Source organism: Mustela putorius, unplaced genomic scaffold (assembly GCF_011764305.1).
Source record: "Mustela putorius furo isolate JIRA1106 unplaced genomic scaffold, ASM1176430v1.1 tig00003845_pilon_pilon_pilon, whole genome shotgun sequence".
Lineage (NCBI taxonomy): Eukaryota > Metazoa > Chordata > Mammalia > Carnivora > Mustelidae > Mustela > Mustela putorius.
This window is the reverse complement of record NW_025421998.1, coordinates 44,965,593-44,985,236: the sequence shown is the minus strand read 5'-3', so window position 1 is coordinate 44,985,236 and position 19,644 is coordinate 44,965,593. Positions and strand designations below refer to the sequence as shown.

Sequence of the window (19,644 nt, the reverse complement as noted above, 5' to 3'; positions counted from 1 at the left end):
GGGTAACCCTAGGTGTTTGGAAGTCTCAATGTCCTCCTTTCCACTTCTTAAAACTGTCATTGAGGCAGAGGAGGAGAGCTACCAGTATTGGAATATTAATCTCTGCTCCCTCCTTCCATCCTTCATCACCGAAGCCTTAGGTGACAGGGGCAACTTCTGAGAAGCATGTGCACCTTTGGAGGCAAACCAGCACCCCCAATTACCAGGTTAAAAATCCGTCTATAGGAGTAATCAAGGGCACTGCCCCTTCCAACAGAACCCCGCAAGGCTGCTTTTATTGGAGGTCCATCTGAACAATTTCCAGGATGACCAAGTTGTCTTAAAGCATTTGTTAAAACAGTGAGACGGGAGGTGCCATGCTATACCCCGTGAGCTTGTCCCCTGGACGCGACCGCTGCTGAGGTACAAGGTGGTGGAGCCACAGCCGCAAAACGCCAGACGCGGCCTCCAGGGAGGGGACGTGGGCGTGGCTTCCCGCCGGGTGGGCGTGGCTTCAGAGGGGGACGTAGCCGCAAAGCGGCGGCGCGAAAGACGCTATTCCTGGGAGGGACTGCTGCGTCCCAGAGCGAAGAACACGCAGCGGCTCTGAGGAGTTAGCAAGAACCGGCCGAGAGAGTCCTGTGATAGGTCTGAGGTGTCCCCATCCTGCCTGCGCCCGCGGCCCCGGGCTCTGCGACACTTTGGACCCCACGCGCGGCAGCCACGATGCTTGGCCGACTCTGGGCGCTGGCGCTGCTGCTCCTGGCCCCGGGGCAAGGTCGGCAAGGTAGGGCACCGGCGGAGGGGAGCCCTGGGACGACACTCCGGCCTGAGGGAGAAGGGGGCATCTGCTATTTGTCCCTCACCGCCTCCGCCGTCCCCTACCGCAATCCTTGAATGGCCAATTTGCACCCTTTCAGCTCTCCGTTTTCTCCCTGCGTTCAGGAGGTTGTCGCCCCTCTTCTCCCGCTGTGAGACCCTCAGTACCCTCAGTACTGTTACTCTTCCTCTGGTTGTTTCCTGCTGATACCCTGGTCTTTGGGTCCCTTTAGTTTACTGTAAGGAACTTGTACTGCCTCTGCCAGGCATCCTTGCGGAAAGTGAATCCGAATTATTTAATTCGAAAAGAGTTCAGTTCCAAACGGCGCGGTTTCTGCCCCAGTCCCACCCCATCGCTGGAAATAAGTAATCGGTGAACATTTATCCCCACTATAAGTCAATAAGTTGGGGCGCCTGAGTGGCTCCGTTGGTTGGACGACTGCCTTCGGCTGGCGTCATGATCCTGGAGTCGTGGGATCGAGTCCCGCATCGGGCTCCCAGCGCCGCGGGGAGTCGGCTTCTCCCTCTGACCTTCTCACCTCTCATGCTCTCTCTCACGGTCTCTCTCTCAAATAAATAATTAAAATCTTAAAAAAAAAATAAGTCACTAAGTTACGTTTTGTGTATGACTTTTTAGTTTATGTTAGAATCCCTCTTCCTGCTGTAAGAGATCTCTATGAAAATTTAGCGCCACCCCCCTCTCTTTAATCCAGGACAAAAGAAAACCGTTTAGAATTCAGTGAAGTTAAAACATTTATTAGGTCTTCCTTATTGTTTTTTGTGTATATACAGATAAAAGTATTAAGTGAAGGGTAACTTATTCTTTTAAATTTCCTTATATTTTTCAGTACTAAATCTGATCTGTTGTACAACTTCGAAAAAAGTTATGGGCAACTTTTATAATTGCTTAGGGTATAATTCTGTCTTCTCATCTTGCTAATCTCAGTATTTTACTAAGTTACATTTGCTCTGTAAACAACGGAGGGGGAAGAACAAGCGATCTTTCCCTCAGGAAAGATTTTTAAAATAATATTAAACCTCAATTTATTATTTCCTGAAATGATACCTTTTTTTTTTTTTTTTGAAGATTTTTATTTATTTGTCAGAGAGATAGAGCACAAGCAGAGGATGCTGAAGGCAGAGGGAGAAGCAGGCTCCCTGCCAAGCAAGGTGCCCGATGTGGGACTCCATCCCAGGACGCTGGGATCATGACCCGAGCCGAAGACAGACACTTAACCAACTGAGCCACCCAGGCGTCCCTCCTGAAATGATACCCTAAAAAGGTATCATTCTTCTATACCTTCCTTGGTTTGCTTACAGATGTACTAGATCTTCCTGAAGATCTAGTTCTTGAAGAACAGTTAAACATACATGTAATAATATTAAATGTGTATGTATTATGGTTAGATAAAGTATTTCCAGAAAAATGACCAGTATTTATAAAGAGAATCTGCTTCATTGTTGACTATAGATCACAAAACCCCTTCTTGCCTCCATATAATCTCTCTACTGAAGGCAAATATTAACCTTACTAGGTTTTAACTCCTATCTTGGTAAAGTTGGTCATTTTTTAATCTTTAATAGAGTCAAAATAGGAAGTAAATATGAGTTCTTTTTTTTCAAACAGCATCATTGAAATATAGCTCATATACCATATAAATCACTCACTCACACTGTGCGATAGTTATTACTGTGTATAGTGATCTGGGTTTTAGCATATTCACAGAAAAATGCAGCCACTATCGGGGCGCCTGAGTGGCTCAGTGGTTAAGCCGCTGCCTTCGGCTCAGGTCATGATCTCAGGGTCCTGGGATTGAGTCCCGCATCCGGCTCTCTGCTCAGCGGGGAGCGTGCTTCCCTCTCTCTCTCTCTGCCTGCCTCTCCATCTACTTGTGATTTCTCTCTGTCGAATAAATAAATAAAATCTTTAAAAAAATGCAGCCACTATCATCAGTTTTAGAATATTTTTATCACTTTGAAATACCGTACTCTAGCTTTCCATCCCCTGTTCCTTCCATTACCCTCTCGCCTTTCCAACTGTAAGCCATCTCTGACCTATATTGTTCTATGGATTTGCCTATTCTGTGTATTTTATGTAAATGGGATCATATACTATGTTGTCTTTTGTAACTGACTTTTTTCACCTAGCATTATGTTTTCAAGGTTCATTCACGTTGTACTATATTTAGTCCTTCACCTCTTTTTGTAGTGGAATAGTTTTCCATTCTCTGTTTACCACATTTTGTATGTACATTCATCAGTTAATGAACATTTGGGGTTTTTCCATCTTTGGGCTATTATAAATAATACTACTTTGAACATCCTGGTACAGGTTTTTGTGTGGACACATGATTTCATTTCTCTTAGGCATATATATAACTAGAGGTAGAATTACTGAATCAGGGAATAATTCTGTTTAGCTTTTTGAGGAACAGCCAGATTGTTTTCCATAGTGGCTGTGCTGTTCTATCATCCCATAGAAGTATACGAAGGTTCTAATTCATCCACATTCTTGTCAACATTGAGATTTTGATTTTAGCCATCCTGTTATGTATGAAATGACATTTCTTTGTGGTTTAATTTGCATTTCCCTCGTGGCTAATGATGGCAAGTGCTTTTCATGTGTTTATTGGACATTAGTATATCTTCTGTGAAGAAATATTACTCTGATACTTCAACGGTTTTTTTTAATTGGGTTGAGTTATATGAGTTATTTTTGTTGTTGAGTTGTATGAATTATGTATGTATTATAGATACAATTCTCTTACCAGATACATGATTTGCAATTTTTTCCCCATTCTTTTCACTTCTTTAATAATGTCTTTTGAAGCATGGAAGTTTTAATTTTAATGAAATCCAATGAAGATTTACCCCAGTTTTTTTTTTTTTTTAACCCAGTTTTTTTTTTTTTTAAAGAGTTTTATAGTTTTTGCTCTTGTATTTTGGTCTTTGATACATTTTGAGTTAATTTTTATATATGGTACAGCATAAGGGTCCAAGTTTATTCTTTTGCATGTGAATATCCAGTTTTCCCAGCACCATCTGTTGAAAAGACTGTGCTTTCCCCATTAAATGACCTTGGCACCTATGCCGAAAATCAGTTGAAAACTAGATGGAAATGTGGGTTTATTTCTGGACTCTCAATTTTATTCATTGGTCTGTGTTTATCCGTATATCAACACTATGCTGTTTTGATTGCAGGTGCTTTGTAGTAAATTATGAAATGGAAAATATGATTGCTTCTATTTAATTTTTCTTTTTCAAAATTGATTTAGCTATTCTGTGTCCCTTGAAATTCCATATGAATTTCGAATTAGTTTTCCTATTTTTACAAAGGAGTCCCTTGATATTCTGATAGGGATTTGATATTAATTTGGGAAGGATTACAATCTGAACAACATTAAATCTTCTGATCTATGAACAAGGATGTATTTCCATTTACGTAGATCTCCAGTTTCTTTCAGCAATATTGTGCGATGTTTAGAGTGTAAGTTTGGACTTCTTTTGTTCAATTTATCCCTAAGTTTTTTGTTCTTTTGAGGCTAAGTAGGTGGAATCGATTTTTAAATTTTCATTTTCAGTCTATTCACTGTACATGTATAAGAGTATAATTAAGTTTTGTATCTTGATTTTGCATCCTAAAACCTTGTTAAATGTGTTAATTATAACTTTTGTGTGTGTGGATTTCTTAGGAATTTTTACATAAAAAAATCATGTCATCTGTGACTAGAGATAGTTTTACTTCTTCTTTTCCAATCTGGATACCTTTTATTTATTTATCTTGCCTATTTGTTTTAGTTAGAACCTGAAGTACCATGTGGAATAAAATTAGGGAGAGTGGGCATTCCTAATCTTGTGAGAAAGGACCCAGTCTTACTTCATCAAGTATGATGTAAATTGGAGGGGATTTTTTTATATGTTAGTTTTTTGTTTTTTTCCTGTTTGGGTGTGTGTGTGTATGTGTGTGTGTGTGTGTGTATGTAGATTCTCTTTATCAGGTTGAGTAAGTTCTATTCTATTGCTAGTTTGTTCAGTATATATATCAAAAAGGGGGGTTAGATATATTTCAAATTATTTTTCTGGGTCTTTTGAAAGTACTTGAGAATTTTTATGTTTTTATTCTATCAATATTAGTGTATTATGTTAATTCATTTTTGGAAGTTAAATCAATCTTACATACCTGGTTTAAATCCCACTTGGTCATGGTTTATAATTCTTTGCCTAATTTCTGGATTCATGTTGCTAGTATTTTGCTGAGGATGTTTGCATCCATATTCAAAAGATGTATTGGGGGCATCTGGGTGGCTCAGTGGGTTAAAGCCTCTGCCTTCGGCTTGGGTCATGATCCCAGGGTCCTGGGATGGAGCTCTGCATCAGGCTCTCTGCTCAGCGGGGAGCCTGCTTCCTCCCCTCTTTCTGCCTGCCTGTCTACTTGTGATCTTTCTGTTGAATAAATAAATGGAAACTTAAAAAAAAAATGTATTGGTCTGCAGTCTTCTTTTCTTGTGATATCTTTTTTTCTCGTTTTTGTATCAGTAATACTGGGTTCATAGAATGAGTCTGAAAATATTACATCCTTTTATATTGTTTGTGCTTGTGAAGAATTGGTATTATTGTTTAAGTGTTTGGTAGAATATAGCATTGTTGCCATCTGAATCTGGCCTGGCCTTTTTTTATGGGTGTGTTATTTTTTTTTAACTCAATATTTTTACATGACATATCTATTTGGATTGCTTATTTCTACTTGAGTCAGTTTTGTCATGTGTTTTTAGGAATTTGTCAATCTTATTTAATTTATCTAATTTATTATAATATATTCCTTTTTAAAAAAATATTTATTTATTCTAGAGAGCGAGTGCACAGGATGTTGGGCAGGGGAGAGAGAAAGGGAGAGAGTCTTAAGCAGATTCCATGGTGAGCACAAATCCCCATGCAGGGCTCAAACTCATGAACCTGAGATCACGATCTGAGCCAAAACCAAGAGTCCAAAACTTAACCTGCTGTGCCACCCAGGTGTCCCTGTAATAATATTTCTTAATAAAATCTTTAGTGGTGTCTCCTTTTTCATTTCGGATTCTGGCAATTGAGTCTTCTCTCTTTATTCCCAGTCTCTTTAGCGATCTGCCAATTCTGTTGATTTTTTTTAAAGAACCAGCTTTTAGTTTCATTGATTTTCTCCATTGTTTTTCTGTTCTCAATTTTATTAATTTACTCTCTAATCTTTAAAATTTCTTTTCTTCTGCTTCCTTAAGATACAGTCTGCTTTTCTTTCTCCATTGTTAAGGTGCAAGTTTAACTTGTATTACATTGGGATCTTACTCTTGTCTAATGTAGGCATATATAGCTACAAGTTTTCTGCTAATTTAGCAGCATCTCATAGATTTTGGTATACTGTATCTTTGTTTTAGTCTTTTCAGTATATTTTCTCATTTCCTTATTAATTTCTTTTTTGACCCATCAGTTATCTAGGTTGTTTAATTTCCAGATATTTGTAAGCTCTTTAAATTTATTTCTGCTGTTGACTTGTAATTTCATTCCATTGTGGTCAGAGAACACATTTTTCATGATTTCTATCTTCTTTAAATTGATTAAGGTTTATGTTGTGGTTTAGTTTACTGTCTATCCTGAAGAATGTTTCATGCATACTTCAGAGGAACTTCTCTTTGCTGTTGTTGGCAGGTGTGTTCTGTAGATGCCTGTTAGGGTAAGTTGGTTTATAGTATTGTTCTAGCTCTATTTCTTTGTTGACCTTCTGCCCATTTTTCTATTCATATTGCAAGTGGAGTATTGTGGAATGCCTGGGTGGCTTAGTCATTTAAGCATCTGGCTCTTGATTTCTGCTCAGGTCATGATCCCAGGGTTGTGAGATGGAGCCGTGTGAGGCTCCATGCTCCGTGTGGAGTCTGCTTGTCCCTCTCCCTCTGCTCTTCTCCCTCCCAACCCCACTCACTCTCTCTCAAATATATAAATAAAATCTTTAAAAAAAAAAAAGTGGAGTATTGAAGTCCCCAACTATTACATTGAAGTAGGTATTTTTTTCCTTCAATGTGTGTGTGTATTCATAACTGAGTATCTTCCTCATGGACTAAACCTATCATCATTACAAAATGCCTGTCCTTATCTCTAGAAACATTTTTAAAGATTTTTTTGGTCTGATATTAATATGGCCAATACTGTTTTCTTGTGGGTGCTGATTGTATGTTATTTTTCCATACTTACACTTTCAGTCTATTTGTATTCTTCACAAGAGGCATTCAGTTTTGCCTCTTGTTATATGAAGGAGGGCAAAGTAAAGAGATAAAGCAAACTAGTCACTCTACCAGACATTGCTTTTTAGTCTTCTGTCTTGTTGCAGAACTCATAGTCTAATTTTGAATATCAGAAGCCTTAAAAAAATCACAAATACTTAAAATTTTAAAAAAATCACAAATATTTAAAATTACCATAGAGCAATACACCAAAGGTTTATGATTATAAACTCAAGTATAATGAAGTAGCTGTGTTCAGGCATTAAGCATATTCAAAACAGTGATTTATCTACTTTCCTAACATATTTGTTTGTCTACCAGTTATGAATCTTAAGGAATCTTGGTCATTGTGTTAAAATTAGAAAACAATCTAGTACAGATCATTTTATATCTACAAAGAAAAGTAGAAAACCATTTCCATATTGTATCATTATGTATCTATTATTTATAACTTGACAAATTCTCCCAAAGTATTTGAAATCCAGATATTACAGATTCTATTATATACTATCTAACTTATTTGAATCCTCTTTGGAAAGACAGAATAAATAGAAATGTCAATTTTAATGTATATTTTATATGTACTTTTGATATGAGGGAAAAGTTATACTGGTAGTTTGCTAGAAAGCTTAGCACATCATCCATGTCATAAAATTGACTAATGAGTGAGCTCTAATTGTAGAGCTCTTCTTTTAGTATTTGAGGAGCTAAGTCCCAAAATTCCAAATGGGAGCCCAAACCAAGGATGGGATAGGATGGGAATTATAAGGATATAATTCTCACTTAGTTAACTGTATGTTGCATTCTAGAGTTAAGGTTATAATGAGGTTTTTAAGAGTGTGGCTTGTTTATTGCTAATAGATTTTAAAATTTTCTGCAGAGACCTTTAACATTTTTAAAAGACAAGTAGATTTTTTGGGAAAAATATGAAATGAACAATACAAAATATGGGTTACTATTATATGAGTTAAGAATTCACCTCTAAAATAAATACTATATAAAAATAAATAAATTTTAAAATTTTTCTCTGTAAATATTACATAATCCTTTAAATATTACAATATTTGATGTGGGGAACAAAGGCAAAGGAAAAAATTAAATTTCCTTATTGCTTAGAGCCCACTGACAAGTCCTTAAGATAGGTCGAGTGATTTCCCCTAAGAACTCAACTGTCTCAATGTTAATACTTTGCTAAGGACAGAAGGCAATTTTACATTAATATTAACCCAACCTCCAGGGTCCTTTAACATAAAAAAATTCCTTTGAAAATTTCCTTTGTCTCTACCCCCCAAGATACATGTTAGCAGTTATCCCCTAAGCACATGGCCCACCAATATACATGAGACACTTTAGGGGTTTAAGGTTTTACTAGACAGTAATAAATGACCATTTCCTAACGATAGCTATCCCCCTCAAGGTCCTAGAAACCTTGCCTCCAAAATTCGTTATAGACCTTCACTATCCCTAACCCCCTCCCAACTTAAAAGTATGTAACTGGTCACAACCTCAGTGCAGCTGTTTCTGCGCATGGGTCCTGTCACCATGCATTAATAAATCCACCTTTTTGCACCAAAGACATCTCAAGAATTCTTTTTTGAATGTTTGCTCTAAACCCCAACATGTCCGCACACTGTTGATTGCCAGTGCATTTACTACATCTTTAGCTTTGATTTCGAAAACAATTATTCGAAGTGCAAAGTCAGAGGAAATGTGAGCGCTATAGAAGCATTAAAGAAGGAGAAATACCCTTCAGAATCAAGTTAGAGTTAGTGACTTTTTTCCCAAGACAAAATTCTTGCAGGAAAGAGATCAGTGAAAATGTTTCAATAATTCATGCAAACCTCACTAGGAGTCTCTTTTTATATATTTTCTTAGTTTCTAACCAGGTACAATGTTGTGGTACTGATAGGATCTTAGAGTTATTTCAAAATTAAACGAAATGAAGCGTGTCTCCTGAGTTCTAGCCATATACATTTTATGAAATATTTATCTAACGTTGACAGTTTGAGATCATCAAAGTCAATAGTATTTTTTGGATTATACTTTTCTGGGGATGTTGAAAACCGGTAGAGCAAGAGATAAAAGGAGGAGAAACCTTTTGTGTTCATTCTTAAATTTTTTTACTATGAAAATTTCTTTGGGAATATCTTTTGTCTTGGAGAACAATACATTTTGTACAATTCAATTGCGATCTCTGCCAACAACAAAAAGCAAAAAAAAAATTATAATAAGTTTTAATAAACTACATTTATGAGATTGACTTATAAGGTAATATCTCTAGTTTATTGGACTCTTACTAAGTTAAGTGATTTTTATTTAAAAACACTTCTGTAATTTAAAATTATGTAATAAATTCTAAGAGATTTTGTTCAGTTAGATAATTTTTTCCCACAGTGAGGTACTTTCGTAATGATTGAATTTTTCTTTCACATTTCTATTTTATAGATATTATCAGTATTATAGTAGTTTCCTTGAACATACATAATAGCTAATATTTGGAGATTTTATACCTACTGTATCAACAAGAAACTCTAGTATTCAAATAAGGACAGTTCTTTATGCTTCCTATCATTTGAGAGTACAGGAACTTCAAACAAGAGTTATAATTCTAGTTATATTTCTAGGATTACTACCGCTGTTTCTCTCTTCTTGCTAGGAGAGGAGCTTTATGTTCTGCCTCTGTGGGTTTGACAGAAAAAGTTTCCTCCAGGTAAAGTGCTGCTCAGAAAATGTCTTCCCTAAAAAAAAACCTACAGTCTCCCTTTCTCCAGGGTTTTTTCTTGTTTCTCCTTCAAAACCGTTCCCCTACACCCCTTTCCTTTTCTTGTGCCTGGTAATAAAAAGGGACTTCGATACTTTATCTTACAAAAAAGAAAAAGGAAAAAAACTGAAAACTAAATTCTTTCCTGTACTCAAGAATGCAGGAAATTTCAGTAGGAGGGCATTTTGCAAAAATTAGCTTGGCCTTAAAAGCTTAATTCGTTGCCTTCCAGGACTTGGCAGAGATGGGATGTGGGGGGCATATGGCTACTGGGGAGGGATGTGTGTCATGAAGGGTCAATAATGGCATTCAGATCTGGAGGGCTACTCTCAAGAGGCATCTTTGCAGGGTCTGTGACTTCAGATGATAAGAGTAAACAAATCCTAACTCAACAGTGAGCAGCAGTATTGCTTGTCCAAATTAAATGAAAATAAAGTTCTTCAAATTGAAGTACCTCAAAAATACATTCTATAGTTTATTGATTGGTTTATTGCATTTATGGAAAATGCAAGTCATCTTTGACTTACTAAGAGATCCTGACATTTTATATGGTCATGATGTGCAGCTGTAGGTTTTTGCTTTATTTGGGAGGAGAAACAGTTTTATCTGAGGAATAAACTGTGTTAATGAGGAAAACACATACATAAGACACTGTCTTTCCATCCTAGCTCAGGAGTGCTCTCCTGGGGGACACCGGTTTCTTCAGAGTCCTTACAGAAGTGTGCATTTTGACTCAATGCACCTCCAGCATTCTCCCTCTCAAGACCTGATATGTGACCATTCTCTCTCTCCCGGATGGTATCGGTTTCTTATCTTTGACAGACCTGCTGAGATGCCAACCAAATGTGTTGAGGTATTTCAACTCACTAAGAACTACATGTGTGTTTTCTTATGTGTTTTTTCATATGAGAATTGAATCTTGTTAAAACCAATTTTATTTCTCTCTCTGGAATATGATTTTAATTTTGTGTAAAGATTGAGTTAATCCAAAGGAATATTGTGCCATGTTCCCTGTTGTAATAATAATAGTAATAGCTAATGTTATACTCATGCAGTCCACCAAGGGTTTTTACCTACACTATCTTATGTAGTTTTTACAACCCTAGAATAAAGTCTGTTATCCTTATTTCCATCATAGAACACAGGACACACAGTTTCTTAAGCGAAAACACCCCTGCTAGGGTTACCTAGTCAAACAGCCACGTTTTGATCACAGGCCACCAGTCTCCAGGGCTCCTGTACTTACCTCTAAGTAACTTTCAAACAGTAAAATACTGTGTTGTCTAAGTGCTTCAAGTTCTTGTCAGTCTTAAATAGAAGGCTCCTTCTATATGAGGGCTCTTCATTCTCCTTATTGTTACCCACATTTTGTGGATTATGCAGAAGCAGGAATTATTTTCCCTTTCAAACGTAAGGTAAAAATACTCAGGGAAGATATCCAAATTTTAATAGTATTTAAGTTGTGACACTGTGGTCATCTTATTCTTTCCTTTTTGTTTATTTGCTTGTCACTTTTGTGACATTTTGTTTGTAATAAACTAAAAAATTTCAGAATTTAGAAGTAAAATTTGAGGAAATTCATTACATCCTTAAATATTTGTGTTTTCTTTCTTTGGCTGAACTAATTATAATAGAATCTAGAACCTCACACAAATGTAAAAGTGAACTGATTTCACTGGGTCTGTGCCCCAGGGAGAAGTATTCTCTGCCCCAACTCTCTCATTCCCTACTTGATTAAAAGCTTTAGAGGAGCCACCTGAAGAATCCATAGAACGTTTTTCTTCTTCTTCTTTTTTTTAACCTCTAGAGGTTAATGCAAGTCTGTGTAAATAAAAATGTTTATTTATGATGATTAAAGTAATTCATTTACATTATAGAAAACTTAGAAAATGAAGGACTATTAATAGAATAACATTCATTCATCGTATACCCACATAGTCATAATACCATAAAAACATTTTGCTATCATTCCCTCTTTTTATATTGTTCTCTAAGGTTCATGCTACATGTTCAATTGCATAACATGCTTTTTTCAGGTAGTTACAGCATTAGCATTTTCCTATGCTATTGAAAATTCTTTAATATTAATTTTGAAAATAATATTCTGTCATATGCATATACTGTATTTATATAAACCATTGCCATGTGTGAGCCTTTGGGCTCTTGCTATAAGTAATTCTGCAACTAGTAAACATGCATATAAATCGCTTATATTTTAGTGTATTACGATTATTTCATAATTAAAATTAGTAAAGGTTAATATCTTTTTGAAGTTTTTGATACATATAATTGTTTTTTTAAAAATATGCTAATCTCGGGGCACCTGGGTGGCTCAGTGAGTTAAAGCCTCTGCCTTGGGCTCAGGTCATGAATCCAGGGTCCTGGTCAGACTCTGGGCTCAGTGGGGAGCCTGCTTCCCTTCCTTTCTCTCTGCCTGCCTCTCTGCCTACTTGTGATCTCTGTCTGTCAAATAAATAAATAATCTTAAAAAAAATAATCTCTCATTTTAGGAGCGGTAGGTAAAAATACCTTTTTAAATACTGGATACTTTCATGTATTCATTAGACATCTGTATTTCTTTTGTGAATTATGTGTTTGTGTCTTTTACCCATCTATGATCTTACAGTTTTTAAGTGGATAATATTATATAATTAAAATAAAATAAGAAATAATGTGACAATAAATAATATACTAAATATAATGTTATTAAATAGTTCTTATTTAATTCTGTTTTTTTTTAAAAGATTTTATTTATTTATTTGACAGACAGATCACAAGGAGACAGAGGCAGGCAGAGAGAGAGAAGGGGAAGCAGGCTCCTCGCTGAGCAGAAAGCCCGATGTGGGGCTCAATACCAGGACCCTGAGATTATGACCTGAGCCGAAGGTAGAGGCTTAACCCACTGAGCCACCCAGGGGCCCCCAATTCTTATTAACTCTTACTTGTCTTATATTTTGAAAATTATTATTTAAACATAACTATCAATCTTTTCCTTTATGATTTCCATTGTTTTTAAGTATAGAAATCATAATATTGAGTATTGTAATTTGGATAACAATCTGAAAAAAAAACTGAGTCATTGCTATGTAGAAATTATGTTGTGTACATAATTATGTTTATACCTTACCATAGCACATACTACAATCCACCTGGAACAAAAAGGAAGGATGCTAAGTGTCTTGCCTGAGGTCATGCTTTTAGCAAGTACCTGCGTGGGTCGTTCCTAAATCATATGTAGTTTATTTTTCCTGGGTTAGTTTCCTATTTATTTTCATTTTCCAACTGGAAATGATTTTGATAATTGGCTTTAAGGGAGACTTTTCTTTTCCAAATTCCCAACCAGTTGTTTCATCACTGGATTTGAACAGTCCTTTCCTTTTCCCCTCATTTTTGATACCTCATGAACTATACATTAACTTTTTTTTTTTTTTAAGATTTTACTTATTTATTTGACAGACAGAGATCACAAGTAGGCAGAGAGGCAGGCAGAGAGGAAGAGGGGAAAGGAGGCTCCCTCCCTCCTCTCAGCAGAGAGCTTGATTGGGGGGGTGGTGCTTAATCCCAGGACCCTGAGATCATGACCTGAGCCGAAGGCAGAGGCTTAACCCCCTGAGCCACCCAGGCAGTCCCTATTAACTTCTTTTTAAAAAATTCTTTATATAAGTTCAATTTAGTTAACATATACTGTATTATTAGTTTCAAGCGTAGAATTTAGTGATTCATCAGTTCCATATAACTCTCAGTGGCCTTCTTATTGCCCATTACCCAATTACCCCATACTCCCTCCCCCCCAGTAATCTTACATATACTACATCCAGTAATTTTAGAAGAAATTTCCAAGGTGAGTTTATCTTTTTGCTCTATATTAAGATGACTTCAGATTCTCTTATGTTATCTTAGAATGTATCACTATGGTAGTAAGTTATCTGATACTGAATTTGTCTTATTTACATTACAAAGGTAATATAGAATAAATTTAAATGGAATAAGATTGTATTAGTTATGAACAATTAACCTTAAATTTAGTATTCTTTAAATTTAGTAGCTATGTAAAGTTCTTGTTACAGTACAGGTACAAGTTATTAGAGTTTTTAAATAAGAGTTTATTATTTTAAAGGTTGTTTAGAAGAAAATGCAAAGTTGACTTATGTGTGAAAATAAATTGGATTTTCAACTTTTGTTTTCTCTGTTGCAAAAGGTGAATCACTGTGGAACACAGGCCCCCATCTGGCTATCACTGAGAGATTCAGAGACACTGCCTTCACCTGGAGAGATCAAGCAACTGACGGCTTGTGCCACGTGGCAGTTTTCATTTAGTGCTACAAAAGACTGCTGCGTTTTTCAAATCCCAGTGTCTGTAAGAAACTGTGGAAACTTTTTTGTGTACTTACTACAGCCCACTCAGGGATGTATGGGATATTGTGCACAAGGTAAGAAAATATGAGTGATATCCATGAGCTGTTAATCACAGAACTGTTTGTGTTGGTGTTTTGGGGCCATTCTTTGGATAGGTTGTGTTGAAATAATACAGATCTCAGGAAGAGTCTTGGTCTGCCACTGTTTGTAGAGTGAAGCTAAATTTCTGGTTTAAATTAGCTAAACCTATTTAGGATTCTTTCCTCCCTTTGAACATGATGATTGAATGTGTTAAAAATTCATTGGTTTCCTCATGCCCCTTCACTCTTTTCAATTAAGAGATGAAGAATGGTGAGTAAAAGAGATCATGAAAATGTGTTTGATATTATTTCATCTTTCGTTCTTTAATATGGATTGAATGTTTATCCTTTGCCAGGAATTCTTTTATGACCTCGGGTTATGGTAATGAGCAAGACAAATGCGTTATCTTACCTCATGGAACTCATATTCTAGTGGAGTGCCTCAGACAACATACATAAAGGAACTGAATATGACCCAAAGAATAAAATAAATATCCATGAATCCCTACTATATCAAGGCATGATTAGAGAAATAAATGGGTGGAGGAAAGGAGATAAAGCTTTCTTAAGGACAAATGCAAATATGTATAGCTACTATCCCACCTATAAGGTGTAGTCTAATTCCTTTTGTTTTGGTTGTGGGCTGTACTTAGTGACTTGCTTCCAAATAATAGTATATAGGAAGGAAAATACAGTGATTTCATAGTGGAGAAATATAGTAGACACTATATTAATCAAGTGACCAAAGTTAATATCACTATTGATAATGTATGTTGATATTGGGCTTCTACTAATAATGTGCAATAAGATGCTCTTCTCCTTTGTGGTGTTCTTCCCTAAAAGCCATAACCCTGGTATAATCATGAGAAAATTCATGTAAGTCCAAAGTCAGAAGCATTCTACAAAATACCTGAACAACACTTTTCAAAGTGTCAAAATCATGAAAAGCCTTGAAAGAGTGCAAAAACTGTCACAGATTGGAAAGGACTAAGGAAACATGAAGAATAATGCAATATGATGATAGCCTGGATTTAATACCAAAACAGAAAAGAATGCTGCTGGAAAACTAGTAAAATCCAAATGGAGCTTTCAGTTTACTTAAGAATAGATTCCTAAGGTTAGTTTCTGAGTTTTAATAAATGATCATGGTTTTGTAATATGTGAACGTTAATGAAAGGGGTATTATTACAGGTAAAGATCCATATTATTTTCATAATTTTTATGTGAGTCTAAAATTAACTTTAAATAAAATGTTTTATCACAACCCAAAAATAAAACAAAAAATAAAATTATTTTTGAAAGCAGTATCTGTATAAATTAGAGAAAATAGCTATTGACAGGCACAGGGATGCTGTCTTACAAAGAATGCCTGAAGAAGGTTTCTCTCAGTAGATGATGAACTTGAGCTGAGCTCTGAATGAGGGGAATAAGTCAGCCATGGAAATATATGGGGAAAGAGCATTCCATGTAGAAAAAACAACAAATGCCAGTGTCCTAGGATAGACATGAAGATGGCCATTTAAGGAACTGAAGGAGGAACAACGTGGCAGGATGACTGAGTAGATGAGACTTTAGAGATGAAGTCAGAAAAGTAGGAAGGGGACAGAATCTGTAGGAATCTGTAGGGTCTGTAGACCATGGTAAGAACTTAGATTTAGTCATAACTGCAGTATAAAACCTTATGGGATTTAAAATAGGCGGATATGGTCTAAGGATTGTATTTAAAGGGCCACTATTCCTGCAGTAAGACTCCGTTTAGGAAGCTTTGGAAAGACGGTGGTGGCTCTAAGGTTGCGGCCCGGAGGGGGTGGCGGGAAGGAAATGGTTTATACTGTGTGACAGAGGAAAGAGGTTATTGAGTTGAGATGTCTCTTGGAAGCAGAACTCATACACTGGGTATGGGAGAAGATGGACAGAAGGGAACCAAGGACAAAGCGTAGGTTATTTTCTTGAGCAATGGAAATGGGAAAGTAAGACATCAGTTGGGAGAGAAATGGAAAGTTGTACTTTGGCCTGTTTTGTAAGAGGGAACATGAGATATAGAGACATAAAATGTACACCAGGTTCATGAGCCTGCCGCTGATACGGTATTGACTAAGGATACTGGGGAATAGGAGCGCTTGTGGGTAGCTCTCATAATACACCATCATGGAGCTCACAATAGATAATCGAACTTACTGAGTTTTTGTTTGTTTGTTTCATTCTCTCTGTACTCAATTATGACTGTGAACATTTTGAAGACCACGTACCCTTTACATTAGGGTCTCAAAACCTTGTGTCCTTAACAAAGTAAGGATTCAACAAATGAATGTTTAATAGAAGTTTTTTTTTTTCTTTTAAGATTTCATCCACTCATTTGAGAGAGATGGGGAGAGAGAGAGAATGAACAGTGAGGAGGAGCAGAGAGAGAAAGAGAAGCAGACTCCCTGCTTAACCGAAAGCTCCATTCAAGGCTCGATCCCAGGACCCTGAGATTGGAAACCAAGCTGAAGGCAGATGCTCAAATAACTGAGCCACCCACGTGTCCTTAGAAGTGTTTATAGAACTAGTGACCCAACTCCTCAGATAGGAGGAGCTCAAAATAGAAAGAAACTACATAATACTGATCTTTTTTTGGCTTGGGCTGCGTAGATAAGAATGGAACCAATAATTGAGGGATTTATTCTTGGGGTAGAGGGAGTGTACTGATATGTGACCAGACTATGGGAGGAAACCAACTTCCCCCTATGTTATCTGGACTCCTTCATATGTAGTCGATTGAAAATGCTGGGAGATAGTGTTGTAGATCAGCCATCTTAAACTAGGCAAACACTGGATTCAGCAAAAAATAAAAATTGTATGAGTAACACCTACAAATATTTTCATCCTGAGGTTCTTAGACTCTCCAGATTAAAATAAAAATAAACAAACAAAAACGAATAACAGATCCGGCAAAAACAATGGCAAAGAGTATATATGTGGAACCACAAATTGCAATGAATGATGTGAATGAGAAGATTAAAAGTTGGCTGTAGCTAAGAACACCAGAGGTGGGGGAGGGTGAAATTTATGAGATGCTGAGAAAGCCTCTACTGAGAGCAGGGCATTGACACTGAGGGTTTGAAGGTAGACAGTCCTGGGGCAGATAAAGAGTGTGGGGAAGAACCTCTCAGAGAGCAAGGGCAGCACGTGAACAGCCTTAAGGCAGTGAGTGTGGTGTTGCTCTCATGAGTGAAACGGTACAGAGATGTTGGATCACAGAGAGTGAGGGAGAGCCCAACAAGACATGGATTTGGGAAGGCAGCAATGCCTGATTCTTAGGGAGCTCTTAATTTTATTCTCTGTGCTATGAGAGGTCTTAGGAGAATTATCCTGAGAGCATGAGCCAGTAAATCTTCATGTTTCTTACACAGCTGCTGGCCAGCTAAACCTGGCGGAAAGCGGTACGTTCACTGAGGAAGGACAGCATCTGCTCAGCTAATAGAGCTAGTGTTACTCATTGGGAAGGAGAAAATCTAGAGAGATGCATCTGTTTCACTGAGCGGCCAAGTTAAGAGATTTTGAAAAATGTCTTTTAAGTGTTTTTCAATTTTCGTGTCATTAAAAAGTTAATTTTTTATGAAATTTCAAATAATATTGCCAAGTATTTGTGGAAAATTGTGTAGGTGTTTCAATGGAAAAAAACCCAATAATATGCCTATATTATTTTAAGAAATATTGATTACTGTTAAAAATGAAAATAAAACTTTCATACCAGAGAATATCATAAAATAAAAACAGTCAAGTCATCAGAAATACTGTTTACATTGAATTTATAAACAAAATACATGAAATTTGCATTTTTATGACATACCCTTAAAACTTAAAAAAAATTCCTGTGGGGGGAAAAAAAAACTTAAAAAAAAAACTTAAAAAAAAATTTCCACCCATTCAGTTTCTCAAGCTTGAATATTCAAGAATTACTTCTCTTATTCTCCATATTCAAGTCCTGCTACTGGTTTTAATTAAGGAGAATTTGGGGGAGAAGACTGTTATTTTTTACTCTTTGTGTGTAAGATATTAATCAGGCAAACACATGAATTACCCTCTCTGATGTACCAATTAAAAAAAAGCTTACCTTAAAATACTATTTTAACTGGAATTAGACTTCATGGATAGCAAACAAAAATGAGTCACTTAATCTGCCTTGTGTCTCTTTTTCTTGGTTACCAAGAATCTGTAGCAGATGTTCCCAGTTGATGGTGGTTTGGCCATGTTACAGTGAAAGGCTGAGGACTCTGTGAGTCTCTAGGCTTTTGCTTTTCCTTCACAGTGAGGGGATGAAGGTCCAGTTTAAGCCCTTTATGTGCATTTTAAACATTATTATTTAAAGATTTTATTCATTTATTTGACAGAGAGAGATCACAAGTAGGTAGAGAGGCAGGCAGAGAGAGAGAGGGAAGCAGGCTCCCTGCTGAGCAGAGAGCCCGACATGGGACTCGATCCCAGGACCCTGAGATCATGACCCGAGCCGAAGGCAGCGGCTTAACCCACTGAGCCACCCAGGCGCCCCCTTTATGTGCATTTTAGACAAGATGAAATGGGAAGCCCTAAGGGTGCAAAGAGGGCATGTGCTAACAGAAATACTTCCCTTTAAGGAGTTGATTTGGAATAAGTCTTATGATAGCTACTTTAGAAGAATTCTTTGGCTTAACTCTGTTTTCAAGAGGCAGTCTGTAAAATGTACTTTTTTACTTGGACAAACTTCTGCTCCCAGCAAATGGGCAATTGGATAGGCAACAATCAGTCAGTCATATTTAGCTTAAAAAATCATGAAAACAGCAAAAATTAAAAATGTTTTACTTTAGGGCGCCTGGGTGGCTCAGTGGGTTAAGCCGCTGCCTTCGGCTCAGGTCATGATCTCAGGGTCCTGGGATCGAGTTCCGCATCGGGCTCTCTGCTCAGCAGGGATCCTGCTTCCTTCTCTCTCTCTCTCTGCCTGCCTCTCAGTGTACTTGTGATTTCTCTCTGTCAAATAAACAAATAAAATCTTAAAAAAAAAAATGTTTTACTTTAATAATATATTCTCATGACTGTGTTTTGTTTTTTAAAATTTGTATATAATTTTCACACAGTTTATCTGTACTTTCTAGAAGCCAGATAAGAAAGGTTAATTCAAGATTATACTTATCAATACCATTCAAACAAAAAGACTTATATATAATTATTAAGAATTCATTAGGGGATGCCTTGGTGATTCAATCAGTTAAGCATCTGCCTTTCGCTCCGATCATGATCGCAGGGTCCTGCTCAGCAGGGAGTCTGCTTCTCCCTCTGCCTGCCACTACCCTGCTTGTGCTCTCTCTCTCTCTGACAAATAAATAAATAAAATTAAAAAGAAATATGTAAGGTCTAAACACCCCAACTGAAAGTCAGAAATTTT

The 19,644-nt window shown here is 36.8% G+C and overlaps 1 protein-coding gene across 1 annotated transcript in view; it reads left to right on the top strand.

The window, feature by feature from the left end:
- The first annotated feature begins 524 nt into the window (after nt 1–524).
- The window catches only part of VWDE (von Willebrand factor D and EGF domains), a 71,232-nt gene continuing 52,112 nt past the window's right edge, over nt 525–19,644 (top strand). Inside the window, exons 1-3 of the mRNA XM_045062742.1 lie at nt 525–766; nt 10,476–10,660; nt 14,006–14,237. Coding sequence (XP_044918677.1) covers nt 706–766; nt 10,476–10,660; nt 14,006–14,237 — 478 coding nt within the window. The 5' untranslated portion in view covers nt 525–705. The remainder of the gene's footprint in view (nt 767–10,475; nt 10,661–14,005; nt 14,238–19,644) is intronic.